The sequence below is a fragment of the Strongylocentrotus purpuratus genome, unplaced genomic scaffold (assembly GCF_000002235.5).
Source record: "Strongylocentrotus purpuratus isolate Spur 01 unplaced genomic scaffold, Spur_5.0 spur5_scaffold_1, whole genome shotgun sequence".
Taxonomy (NCBI): Eukaryota; Metazoa; Echinodermata; class Echinoidea; order Camarodonta; family Strongylocentrotidae; genus Strongylocentrotus; species Strongylocentrotus purpuratus.
Window position 1 is genome coordinate 22150273 of NW_022145594.1, and position 14711 is coordinate 22164983.

General features: G+C 40.8%; 1 protein-coding gene across 1 annotated transcript; it reads left to right on the plus strand.

Annotated features, from left to right (window-relative positions):
* Nucleotides 1-274: 274 nt before the first annotated feature.
* On the plus strand, nucleotides 275-4711 carry LOC575705. The gene is made up of 2 exons (XM_003725843.3): nucleotides 275-693; nucleotides 3839-4711. The coding sequence occupies exon 2, from the start codon at nucleotides 4252-4254 to the stop codon at nucleotides 4519-4521; it is 270 nt and encodes an 89-aa protein (XP_003725891.2). The 5' UTR covers nucleotides 275-693; nucleotides 3839-4251; the 3' UTR covers nucleotides 4522-4711.
* Nucleotides 4712-14711: the final 10000 nt, after the last annotated feature.

Sequence of the window (14711 nt, forward strand, 5' to 3'; positions counted from 1 at the left end):
ATACCTATAGAGACAGACAGAGAGAGAGCGTGAGGGGAGAGAAGAGAGATAGGGAGAGAGAGAGAGAGAGAGAGAAGAGACACGTACAGAAAAACACAATGGGAGAAGGGAAACAGCGAGAGAGGGAGAGAGAGAGAGAGAGAGAGAGGGGGGGGGGGGGGGGGGGGGGAGAGGAGGACTTGAACATAATAGGTAACCCCAAACCTCAGTTTGAGCGTTGTGATAAAAGTATAGCCTTCGAGTCATTGATCGCTGGGGCATAGTTCAGGCTATAGATCGCGTTGCTAGGGATTTAGCTTACCCTGACGACACACGCTACATTGAATAGGACTCGTACCCCTTCTCAATCGCTCCGATGTCTGACAATAGTACTACCGACGCCTATGGGACAGTGCAAGGGGCTGTACAGTGTGATGACTTGGATTATAGAGAATAATAACTGTTGTATTTAATACGCGAGCACTGATACAAACGGAGTAATACAGGACTGGCTCACGGAGAATATTATCGAGTCATGATACATGATTTGGAGGGGAAAAGATAGGAACATGGAGCTGAGCACATTCATCCTCAGTTATGTTTGACTCATCGGACGGACCATAGCAAAAAAAAAAAACTAAACAAATATTCGACTGCAAAAGTTTTGTTACGAAAGGACCTGCATGGCTTATTCTCACCTTGAATTTATCGACGGTAAGTAGTATATTGGTCTATGATTACAACGTAGCATATAATAATAATGTGTATGACAGGTATAGTATGATTCATGATTTGAATGCTACATGCGATTAAAAAAATAATGACAAAAATGATTACATAATAATAACATCAGTAAAAGCATCTATTACAATGTAAGACTAACAATTCAGTGTTTTGTAGAGTCGTAAAAAGATGATAGATAATTGCATTGGTGCTAAAGTTTTGCAGTAGCATTAGTGACATGTCCCTGGTAACACTTTATTCTTGTAAAGTTGCATGAATTATAGAAAGCTAAAACCATCAAATGAATATATTATAAAAGGTATAAGAAGGATAGAGAAGTCTGAGTAGTATCATGAATATGTAACTAGTATGTGAGACTTTTAAATATCCAGCACTTTCATGTACATTCAGCTATATTAAGTACATTCACTGTTGACCATGAAATGGTTGTGACAATTTGATTTATTCTTGACGGGTAAAGTTTCTTTTCATAACCTTATAAATCAATCCCTATGACTCTTTAAATGGATCAATAGAGTTCTAAGATGATTCGATTTGATATCTATTTGTTCCATATACGTCAACATAATTTACATCAAAATACAATCGTACAACTTTTGATGTATGGAATGACAATGTATACAGAAGATGAAGCATGAGCTTGAATTGACGCCCTCTCGAAAACGAAAATAAGAATGCAGACAACAAAAAGCTTTATTGAATGTATGCATCGAAATAAATCATAAGTACTGATAATATCATTTCACAAAATTAGGTAAGAAAGCTATATTCCAGCTTCAAGATTGAAAGTGTATTACATCGAACAAATACATTATATAAATGAAGGGAGGTAAAGGCATTGGATTCCTGTATCAAGTATTGGGGATAGCTACCTGAGATGAGGAGTGATTAGTATGTGGAATTCGAGATTCAGGTGAAAGGTTTAATTTCTGATCTCCTAAAAATAAGCACAGGCTCAAAGTTGCCCACAGGTCATCACCTTCATTGAGTGATGAATGTAGTATCGTATTCTAACCGAAACCGGATACTGTTTATTGATGTCTTGTAAGGATATGATGATGATACGGCGCTAATATTCTCAAATACAGGAGTATTGAATTGGGGTATATGATACAGAATTTATATCATTCTAACAGCAATCAATTCTTTCGCAACACTTCAGGTAATCTCACCTTGCAAAAGCAGGTGAAACTCAACCATTCCTCTGTTGAATGATCACGTTGCGAATTTAATTTAAATTGATAAGCGAAATCTCATTCTGTGTAAGACAAGTTAAATCTTATTTTAATACATTTTTACATTTTCCTGAATTTTTATTTTTATTTCCCGAATGATTTAAATAAAATTAGATATCATGCTCAGTGAACAATCAAATTTCATTCTCCTGCCAATACTTGTGTGTTTTAAGCAAATTGTCTTTTAACAAGTTCTATTAATAACAGTTGCAAATAATAAAATATAAACATTGCTAGAGGTAGCGGTAAAGAAACTGAAAGGAAAGCAACGTTGTTCTTAATAGAAAATATGATTGTATCCCTGAACTATTTCGAATTAAAGTTTTTCTCCACACTCCCTCCATATTTTCTGAAATTAGCCTGTATAAACGTGGTATCAAAAGTATTTGTTTTGATCAATCATGACGTAACAAAAGGCACGAAACAAAAGCCGTGTTGCCTTAGTTTAATGTAATTCTATAGTACTCTCCGTTTAAATTGTCCAAAATGTACAGCCTATAGGCTGTGCATTCTGCAAATATAAAGGCGAGAAGATGTAAGATTCATTTGTCAATGACAGATTATGATGATATTGATTCACTGCAAAATTTGTGTGTTTGCATACAAGAGAATAAATATTTGTTAGTAACCTGCCGTAGCCTTTATCATCGTTAAGACTCGTTTGTGCTACTGATTGTCATTCACTGCAGTTATGATCAGACAATAAGCTGCCAAGTCTAATGGGGGAAGAGGTGGGGACCACAATAAATTCATCCCTTTCTATGGAAAAGACGACGTGGCTTCCATCAGGCGCGGATCCAAGGGCCGATTCCACCGTCCCGCACCCCCCCCCCCCCTCCCATCCCCCCTAAACTGTAAAACAGGATAGTAACGAAAATGTTACCTGTTTTTTAACAAACAAAAAACAAAAGCGGGCCCCCAAAAAGAAGGGAAAAAATGAAAAAAGTTCTCTAATATATATATATATATATATAGGCCTATATTTGAATTTTGGCCCCCTCCCCCCCAAAAAAAAGTATCCTCCTCTCCCGCACCCCCCCCCCCCCCCCACCCCCACCCCCCCCCCCATCCCCGAAAAATAAAAATGTCACAACTCAAAAAAAAAAAAAAAAAAAAAAAAAAAAAAATCGGAATGCTCGTTTCGTCATCAAAATATACCAGACAAAAAGAACTTGTGAATAGACAATCTCACTTCCCACAAATGAAGTGGGATTTATTTTTTATTGTGGGGGAGGGAGAGGGGTGGTGGGAAATGCAGCTCCCTCCGTCATTTTCCTGTGGTTATAGCTATAGCATTGGATTGTCCAACTACTAGCAGCAAACATGAATGTATTTTGTTTAAACAAATAAAATAAACATTCACATCAACGGAGGGGGGGGGGGGAGGGGTGCTCTTCTAGAATGTTAGGAGCCCAAAAGTTTGATGGCAAAATTATACTTTAATTGTATAATAATGGTGTAAAAGGATGTTATTCAAGACTCATATGGATTTTAAAACAAATGTGTTTTAAGTCGAATAATGATGAAAGGATACATTATTTATGTTTCTGCATACAACAGAAAACCCAAATAATGTATTCGTTGATCAGTATTTGCCTTCAGACACAATTGGGGGAAATCTTTGCAGAGTTTAGTCTTAAATGACAAACTTTTTCACGTCTGGTCATTATGATTATTAAGTGAAATTTTGCCATAAAATATTTGGTGAATCTGGGGCTGACGCCTCTGTAATTTGTAATGAATTACTTTGTTACAACGTCATTGTTCATGGGGTTTGTGGAAGATTTAACAGTCAATTATTATTCCTTCTTATGCCCGGTCGTTATGAAAATGTTTTAATTAAATATGTTTCTTTTTCTTCTGTTTTGTTTATACTTCAGATCGTGAGGGTGATGAACATGCCTGTATAATCAAGTGAATCTTTGGTCGTCGCATATGAGTACCACCTGATGCAGCTAGAGCTCCACTGGCCTAATTTTTGTTATTCGAGAACAAATTGATTGATACAACTAAGCAGTCATGTCTCGCATGGAGAGGATCATGGGGATTCCACAGAACACCAACAAGCCTTCTTCGCTGAAGAACCCCCGTGATAAACCAGGGCCTCGATACATCAACAGCAGGGCGCTATCGACATCGCACGCAAGCTCAAGCTGACGACTATCGGGAAGGTTGGGCTGAGGATCACCAACTCGACTAACAGCGATTCTGGGATGATGTCCACGTACAACAATCAAGGACAAACCAAGGAAGTGTCTCAGAAGTCAATCATAGATCGCAGGAAGGCTTGGAGATGGCTAGGAACATCGTAGAGAGTCGTGTTGGGAAGTGCATCATGGAGACGAATGATTACGAGGTGAGACGATTCAATCGCGAGTTTGAGAAGCTCCTGGAAGATGAGGATCAGACGAAGCGACAGATGAAGCAGAAGAAGCGAGAGTTCGTCCATCACAAGCAGAAGGTCGATCAGGCAAAGAACCTGACTAGACGCGATGGCAGTAGATCACCCATGATTCCAACAAGCGATACTGACCGTTCACATCTTCCAACATCTATCCAGTAGGGGCTCTGCATCAACAGACAAGGGATTCCTTCTCGAGAGATGACGCAAGGGCAGAGTCCAGAGGGAAGTCCCCGGGGTATATGCGTCCTTTGAGCTGTACCAGAGACAAGTCGCATGATTCCGCAGTTGGTGAGACTGAACGATTCTTGAACAGTCCTTACATGAGAGCGTGTATCAGCAATATCAACGAGAGGAAGAAACGAATCGTATCCTGGAAGGATCCAGAAGCAAATGAGGTAGCATCGCGAGTAGCTTCGGCAAGGATGAAGGAAAAGGTCAGAAGGGGTCGGGTCAGGTGCCTATGGATAACCCTAATACCCCTGGTGAGAGTAGACGACCAACCAGTCAAAATATGTCTATCAGTAAAAATTTACTGACCAAACAGCTAAATGAAATTAGGCAAACATCTGAGAGCAAACCACCATCTAGACTTAATTCGCCAGATCATGCAGATGCAATGAACGGAACCAATCATGGAGATGCCGAGCAAAAGCCTGCCAGCCGTGGAAAGTTTTTAGTGGAGCTCATCAGATCTGAGTCTTTTCGCAAATCCTGAAAGCCCCGCAATATTGGTCGAGCGCTTTAGAACAGAAGGCGATGGAAGTGCAACTCCCGGTGGCACCAAAAAGATCAACTTTGCCTCTATTGCCAAGAGACTCAACGCTGGAAAAGAGGACGGTGCAGACTCTTCCGATGACGGCAGTAAGAAGTCGAAGAAGCAATCTGACAATTTCGTTGACGGTCGTAGCTCAGATCGCGCTTCTGAGATCACGCACGACCTCGCGAAATAAGAAACGGCGAGCCAAGAAGATTGCAAATAATAATGCTCGCGCCTTGCAGCTATCGGATAGGACAGAGTTGATGGAGGATCCTCGTTTTACACGTCTAGCCAACTCACTCATCCCAGATTCTAGCGGATCGACAGATCTATACCACTCCAAAGGAAAGTTTAGCGTACCAGATCATGTAGCCAAGGGTTTCAAATCGAATGCATCGAGAACAAAAGACAGCCAGTTCAGACAATCGAGAAACTTACAGAATTTGACGAGATTTGAAGAACTGTTAAATTCTATTTGATGGCTTTTCGTCAGATCAGAGCCAGAGGCTTAGTGTGGGCCCTGAGATTAATGGATCATAATAGCGGCACTGGTGTAAAAGCGTATCAGGACAATTACCCCCTGGGCAATCACCCCCCGGAAAATTACCCCCCTGAAACTACCCCCGAAGGACAATTACCCCCTGGAAATTTACCCCCCGGAGAATTACCCCCCGAGGACAATTACCCCCCAAGGACAATTACCCCCCGGAAAATTACCCCCCGGAGAATTACCCCCCGAGGACAATTACCCCCCAAGGACAATTACCCCCCGAAAATTACCCCCCCGGAGAATTACCCCCGAGGACACTACCCCCGAGGACAATTACCCCCCGAGGACATTTACCCCCGAGGACAACTACCCCCAGACAATTACCCCCCGAGGACAACTACCCCAGAGGACAATTACCACCCGAGGACAATTACCCCCCCCCCCCCCCCCCTCGAAACACCATTACCGCGGCCCGAGGACAATCACACCCAGGGAATTTGTAACACTGTGACGTATAATGCGAGCTCCTCTTCAAATTGCTATTTAGAGAAAATGTCATGAACTTTCATTTTCTTAGTTATTTATGACGGAATAGATTTGTTTCGTACAGGGGTTGTGTATAAATTATATTTATATTCGTAGCTCACATTCAAAGCCCTCGTAACCATCTGCCAAATCTTTTGCTTGACGTACATGTATCCTCCTAGGAGGAGATTTCACCCACCCCTCACTCTGTATCCATTCCACCTTTGTGAAGTATGACTTAATATGCCACGTGTATTGAATCAAATTCAATTGCCAGAAGACGCATGTATCAAATCGAATTCAATTGCCATAAGACGCATGTATCAAATCAAAGTATGGGATTTACATTTCTTAGAAATTGAACAATACATTGCGCGCAGATGAGTACGCGTTAATACAGCTATCTCCCCCAAAATGGCCCGACAAAGAAATTAGGATGTAAGATATCATTATTTATGCATCCTCTGTAACTTTTCTAATCAGCTGATCGTATATTTGTCTTTGTATGTATAATGGGCCCTCATCAATGATCTATTCCAAAATTAAGGTTCTCTTCATGTTTATAAATGTAATGTAATATATATATATATATATATATATATCTTTCTGTTGTCATGGTGAACTAAAATATGTTTTCTTGTACTGTAATTTATTTTGAAATAAAAATTGCCTTCAAGTTAAATATATGGTGTACGGTGCCATATTAAAAGAAAATAAGTATCCGCACTTGGGTACATTCATCTCATGATTTTGTAATTCCAGAGCAGCGTTTTTTTCAACTGGGGTGCCGCAAGAGAATGTTAGTTACATGACAATTTTTTTTGGCAAACGTTGATTTTGTGAAAAACAAATATCAGAAACGGGTAGAGTATTTATTTTCATGAGATAATAAAATGTAAACAAATAATAAAATGTCTTTCTTCCTCGCTCGCTGACAATATTTTGCGAATATATATCTTTTATTTCGACATTACATTGTTTACCACACTCATCACAATTATAAAACATGATGAATCAAGGCAACGAGAGGCCCGAATATCCTCATATTAGTGTATCAAGGTCATGACCGAATATTTCACTTTATATTCGTGTACATTCGGCGATGAGGCGCCCGCATACCTTAAATCTGTGCTAGTGTGTTGATTACAACATTATGTTTTACCATTTTGAAAATGTCTTGTCCTTGTTTTTTTCTTGCTCGTTCACTAAATCAAGAAACAAATGTGCCCATACGTGTGTACATAGCACTTGACGAGTGCCAAGTGATGCAAAATAAATAGTTTTGTGAAGAATTTAAGATTGGGCGAAACTTTCATTTCTTAAGAGGGCATCGTGTCGAACAAAAAGTTGAAATAACGGCACAAGAGAAATCCTTCGTAGAAAACAGCAACCACAGTGTTGTTGCATACATTATAGTTAAAGAAAAATGTGAAGTAATGAGGAAGATCACGCGCAAGTATTTGAACGAATGTGGGTTCATGCACCGTTTTATGGCTCGTAGCCTTCACAACATCTCTCAACGTGTCAGATCGTCTTTTGCTATTGAATCCTGATTGTCCCCGGGGGGGGGGGGGGAATTGTCCTCGGGGCGGGTAATTGTCCTCGTGGGGTAATTCCTCAAGGGGTAGTTTTCCGGGGGTAATCGTCCTTGGGGGGTAATTGTCCTCGGGGTAGTTGTCCCTCGGGGGGTAATTGTCCTCGGGGTAGTTGTCCTCGGGGGGTAATTGTCCCTCGGGGGTAGTTGTCCTCGGGGGGTAATTTTCCGGGGTAATTTTCCGGGGGGGTAATTGTCCTTGGGGGTAATTGTCCTCGGGGGTAATTCTCCGGGGGGTAATTTTCCGGGGGGTAATTGTCCTTAGGGGTTATTGTCCTCGGGGGGTAATTCTCCGGGGGGTAATTGTCCTTGGGGGGTAGTTTTCCGGGGGGTAACTTTCCGGGGGTGATTGCCCAGGGGGTAATTGTCCTAGAACCGTGTAAAAGCGTTCTTGAAGCGCAAATTAACAGGGCACCAGGTTTAATGGGTATGAGTGTGGGAGGGGTGCACCTATCGTAATTGTTCATACCCCTTAATTCCCTCTCCCTTCTCCTTTCTCCTCTTTCGGTCAGTTTGATGTGGGCACAAGTCCCCGCCGTTACTCCCCCCCCCCCCCCCCCCCCCCCAAACACATGGAGCCACTGTCACTGATGAAGCTACACATTAGTACGGAGAGCTTTAAGAGTACTGGATGTGTTGGGATTGTACGTTGTAAGTGGGGCGTCGCAAGCACAGTTTGAGTAAGAGAAGGGTGTCTAGCATGATTGGCAACAAGTTTTTTTATTATGATGATAGGAACAACAAAAATTGGCAACCAAAGAACATATATTTTTAAAGTTTTGACATCACGGGCTATTCATGATTTTTTTTTTCAGCTGGCACACAGTGAAAAGATCCTACTTTGGTCTATTTGAAAGGGGTGGGGAGGGGGGGGGGGGTGAAAGTACAACTGAAAGCAGAATACCTCAAATAATGTATTAAACAAATATGTTATTGGTCCGGGTCGGGGAGAGAAAGAGAGAGGGGTGCATGTAGGAAATTCGGAAGGATACTCTGTAATGGCATGTACTATATTGATGATAATGTGGCTTTTGTTTTGGTTGGAATGAAAACAAATGTTTATAACAGACTTTGTGTCCAATAGACCGGTTTTACTAACATATTCAATTTATGTATACATACTGTTTGAAGGAAGGTTGTTCATGACACCCCGTAAGCTTTCTCGAGGCTTGCCCGTCATATCATTCAAGTAATGTTTGTAGACTGGATTCAAAGTATTGTATATGGTTTATTCATTGAAAACAGGATAATGGAATAACTCGTCACTAGGTCCCCAGGAATTAAAAAAACAATAACATCTGTTACATTTTTTCAGCTTTACTTTATAATTTGTACTATATGATAATCATATTAAGGCATGGAGGTTTAACAATGTCTTTGATAATCTGTATCATTTGAGTAATCATGATCTAAGTGTTTGTTTCTCAATAAAGTTTGAAGAGGAGCTGTGAAAAATGGAACCTGTCAATCGCTTTAATATTATGCAGGAAACAGAAAGAAAGTGTACCACTAAAAATGGATGAGAGAGATAGAGAAAGAGAGAAAAAGAGAGAGGGAGAGAGAAAGAGAGAGGCAGGTGGTGGAGAGAGAGATAGAGAGAGAGAGAGAGAGGAGGGGGGGGGAGAGAGAGAGAGGGCGCGTAGTAATACCAATAATACTACATGCAGCTACATTTATGTTGGACACATGAAACGCGCCTACAAACCATAAGTATAACATTACTGTGGCGTTAGCCCAGTTGCCCTCGGGAGCTAAAAGCATCAGATGAATAAATTCCTACCAGGCATCCACTTACTACACCTGAGCGGAGAGTGGCGAATGTAGATGTATGTCTTGCCTATAGAATAATATACCGCGGCGGGATTCGAACCGCGAACCATCAGTCCGGTGAGGCATCCACTAGACCACAACAGAGAACGAGATAAAAAAAAAAGGGGTTTTGAGAGATTCAGACAAACAGGCTAATAGAAAGAGAGAGAGCGAGAGAGAGAGGGGGAGAGGGAGGAGAGAGAGAGAGAGAAGAGAGGAGGAGAGGAGAGAGAGAGAGAGAGAGAGAGAGAGAGAGGAGGTGTGTGGGGGGGGGGGTTGTGGTTGAAGACGAGGATTTTTTTTTTCTATGAAAGAGTGATGGGGCCTTCTTTGATTGAAAATAAATTTAACACTTGTCTTGATGAAATGAAATTAATTTTCTTGTATGAAAGTGATATAATAATTATGTAGGCATAAATTAGGCCTTATTATACTCATGACATAATACATCAGACCAAAAATAACCAACACGCTAAAGAGTTGCGATTAATTCGAGTAAATCGCAAGACCTCCAATCAATCGCTGAAAATGGGCACATTCAATAAAACGAAAACCCAAAAGATATCTTTAGTGCTATTGATTATATAGGAGAATTTGACAAACCCGGTTTGAGTTGATCTCACTCTGAGAATTATTGCCTAATCATGTACATTGGGCAAGCACAACACAAAAGAGCAAACGCATACCGTGTGATCTTCTGAAACCAGATTGACCATACGTTGTAGAGTTGTTGATGTTTTTTCTAGTAGTATTTGGGCGTAATTCATTAAGAATATCATATTTTGTATAACTTGAATACCTTTTCTGTTTAAAACAAATGTATTGACATTGCAAATTGAGATGAAACTAAAATAAATGACTGTTCCGTTTTTTTTTCTCTCTCTGGAAATAAAAAGAAACAGACACAAATATTATATTTACGCTTTTAACTTTGTATAAGTTGTTTGAAACAATAAATTGATGTTCATTCTCTTTGCAATTTTGTTGTTTTGGGCTTTTATACTTTTTGGAATATTTTGGGGGAGAATAAAAAAGGGAGCGATATCTAAGATCGATGGTCAGGGCAGGGCAGGCCAGGGAAGTGTTTCACAAAGACTATGATCGACTTTAAGTTAGACTTAACTATGGCAGGTCGCGCATGTCACATGACTGTTTGCTCTTACCATTATGATCTTTAGATAATATTTTTTTTTACTTCAAAAATGAATTACAAAAAAAGAAATTCTGTAGATTTATGACCATAATTATTGTGTATGTCCCTTCACAGACTATTGCCAGTTAATGGTGAGGAGCCAACAGTGACATGAATAGCCTGCCATAGCCAGGCTCGTAGCCATGGGTGGGGGGGGGGGGGGGGGGGGGGGGGGGGGGGGGGGGGGGGGGGGGGCACGTGCCCCCCCCCCCCCACCCCCCCACCCAAAAAAAAAAAAAAAAAAAATCCAAGATCAGTTGAACTTTTTTAGACCCCTCCTCAGGACGTCGATCAATTTACATTACATGTATGTTCCCCCATCCCCCCCCCCCCAACATCAAACTCTGACTACGGCCCTGGCCATAGCATAGTTAAGTCAACTTAAAGTCAAGATTTAAGTCTTTGTAAAACACTCCCCCGGCCCCCCCCCCCCCCCCCACTCAGTGTTATTTGGGGTACGCATATGCTCGTACCCTCTTTTTGAAAGCACCCCCTATCTGAGGACTGCCAACATTTCCGAACCCCCCTTTCGCGGGCTTTTCGCGGGCTTTTCCTGCCTTGGAGACCCCCTAAATCAGGTAAAATGCTCAATGTACCCCCTTAAATTCGGAATAATTTCTCAGGAATCCAAAGAGATGAGAGAGAAAAAAGGAAAAAACACCCCCTTTTTAAAGAATCTTTAAAAGTCAAATATACCCTTTTATTACAATTCTCGGGCCGGACTTTGTAGCACGAAAAGTACCCCTTTATCGGACATTAATTTTTGGCAACACGCATGCGGTCATTCCGACCTCTGAGTGGGGGGGGGGGGGCCGGGAACACTCCCCAGATCACTGGGAGTCGTACACACTTTCTTGTCAGACCCACGCGTTACGTTGCACAGCCTTGTGCTTGATGGCTCCGGATAACTTATCGTGATAGCGCCCTCTTTACAACAGCCGTTTGAAAGTATAGACCACTTCATAATAGGCATGATTCATAATAATTATGTAGCCTGCAAAATCCAAGTTGGGAAATGCTTTCATAATAAAGGCAGTTGTAAAGAACATGTAATAGAAAACGAAAAAGGTCATACTACATGGTTTGACAGGGGACCCGGAACTAGCTTATATTATAAGGATAACAACTTTTCTAAAGAGAGGGGGTCCGAGCATTGGCACTAGCCTGACAAGAGGGTCACTTATCGACTGCTGCGGCCTCCTAAAGAAAAGGAGAAGAAGAAAAGAAAGAAGAAGAAGAAGAAGAAGAAGAAGAAGAAGAAGAAGAAGAAGAAAAAAAAAAGAAGAAGAAAAGAAAGAAGAAGAAGAAGACAAGACGAAGAAGAAGAAGAAGAAAAGACGAATTAAGAAGAAGAGAAGAAGAAGAAGAAGAGAAGAAAGAAGAAAGAAGAAGAAGAAGAAAAAGAAGAAGAAAAGAAGAAGAAAAGAAGAAAAAGAAGAAGAAAAAGAAGAAAAGAAGAGGAGGAGAAAGAAGAAGAAGAAGAAGAAGAAGAAGAAGTAGAAGAAGAAGGAGAAGAAGTAGAAGAAGGTGAAGAAACTGGAAACCGTGAGGGTATATCACTTCCCTGGAAAGAAGAAATCAATGCCCGGAAAAGTTACGCCCCCCCCCCCCCCAACGACCAGGCACGATCCTTCCCATGATGGTAAGAACAGACTGTGTATATAAAAATGAGCGACAAGGGAGAAAAGTGCCCCCCCCCCCCATTCCCAGTTGAACGATGAAGAGAAAAAAAGGGGGAGAAGTCTAAAGAAGATGGTAGATCCCCGTTTCACTCCCCCCCCCCCCCCCAATCGTTGGTCTTTTGAAATTAATATCAACCATGTAACACCACCGAGTGTCCCCAAAATGATGCCAGTCCATCAATGGGCTGGACACGCGTTATACGCCACTGCGTTTGTCGCGTGACTATGTACTACGTCTGGTTTCCTGAACATATTATTTTAATTAATCAGAAGTTTTTATATAGGTATAATGGCTTGCAATGGCTGATTTTGGGGCTATAGTTTCCTGTCCCCCTTGAAACCCAAATGTTATCCTTATAGTTCACAACCCCCAAAACGGGCCGACCTCTTCCAAATTTGTTTTTAGAAAAAATTAGGACTAAACAATGCGCTTTGGCGCTTTTCATTCTTTTAATATTTCTTTCTTGTCAAAGGATTGTTTCATTCAGAATTGTGCCACCCAGCCCCCCCCCCCCCCCCTCCCCTCATCCAGCCCCGTCCTCTTGAAAATCCTGTAACCACCCCACTGCCTAGTTTATAATAATCATTATGTACTCGTTTTTTTTACTAACGGATATATGAGTCTGCATGGGAAAAGCATGCATGGACTATGACAAATCAATTAGGTCGAACTCTTCAAAAGCTTGTCATATTTGAAAAACTTTTTCAGGGGTTATATAAAGGGCACAAGACAGGGTCATGCCGACGAGTACTTTTTTTTTGCAGTTTGAAGCAGATTCTCAGTACATGGATAATATTACTATATATGTGTGTTCTTTATTTTTATACCAGTTTATTTGTGTAAATATGAATCATAATTTAGAGGCTCTTTATTAAGGGCGCATTTTGCGGAATATCAAACTATTCTTCGCGCACTGCATGTTCATTCAATGACAAGTTGGTAGGCCAAATTATGGGGGGGGGGGGGGGGGGGGCTTTATTGGCCAGTCGATAATCAATGGATATTTTTATTTTCTGCAACAAATTATCATGCAGCCTAGTACGAATGTTCTCTCAACTTTACAAAATTATACTTTCTTTTCTGTAAAGATTCAAAATGGGCAAAAAGAATTGCTTAGTCTGAGCAAATGAAATGACACGGCCATCACATGCATGCTTGGGACGCATAATTGCAATTTAACCCGTTGGCTACTGGATCATCTTATTCCCATGGGCTTAATACAGGGACTAGCAGAGTCCAGCAGGCAATGGGTTAAAGTGACAGCATTAAACAAATCTTAAACATTATTAAGCCTGTGATTACGGACTACACGAATACCTATTGTGGAAGCCACTGCTTATTCTTTTCATGTAAAATCATTGAATCATAGAATATTTCACCAAATTCTTTTAATTTTATAATTTATGGTATATAATTAATTTATAATTTGTCTTTAAGAGCTTAAAATTGCATTTATAAGTGTTTTAATGATGAAATCTCTCAAAATTATTACCTACAAGAATGTCTAAACAATACAACAGCATGAAAACAAAGACTACATGCCAGTTGTCCTCAATATTTAGGTCATAATCGATTATGGATAGTCAAGCGCCGATTGTTGTCTATTTTGTTCACGTGCACATGACATGCGGTAATTTTCCATCACGCACATGTTGATAGTTGTTAATCAAGACTTTTTGTAAACAATAATTTGCATTTGTTATACAAAATTCGATCGCTAAAGCTTCAAAAATCACCTGTAGTATAACATTGAGAGACAATTTTTACAAAAGAAAATACATTTTACGAAATGATACTCGTTACATCTCAAAAACCTAAAAAAAATGTACATAAGTTAAATACAATAATTGTATACGTCTTTGAAATAACTAGTTCGGTTTCCGAGCTGATTAGTGGAGTAAACATTGACTGTTCCCATAGTCTACGTATCAGGCAATAGTTATTACTGATATGAGCGGATTTATGTGGCAATACACGCAGTCGTACCTCTGTGTTGAAAGGTAAAATTGCTTATTCGTCGCATTTTGTCTTGAAGAGCAAATAATACCCAATGTGCTTTCAATAAACAAGACTGACGTAGAATTTGACGAACCAATGAAAATGAAGATTGGCCTGTAGTAAAACTATATAGCAGGATTATCGAGGTCAACTACACGATATAGAACATTTCAGAGACCCCCCCCCCCGAAAGATAGGTGAGTGGCTATAAGTGCACCCCCCCTCCCCCCCCCCCCCACCCCCCCCCCCCCCCCCCCCCCCCCCCCCCCCCCCGCGATAAACCCATTAACCCTGGACATTG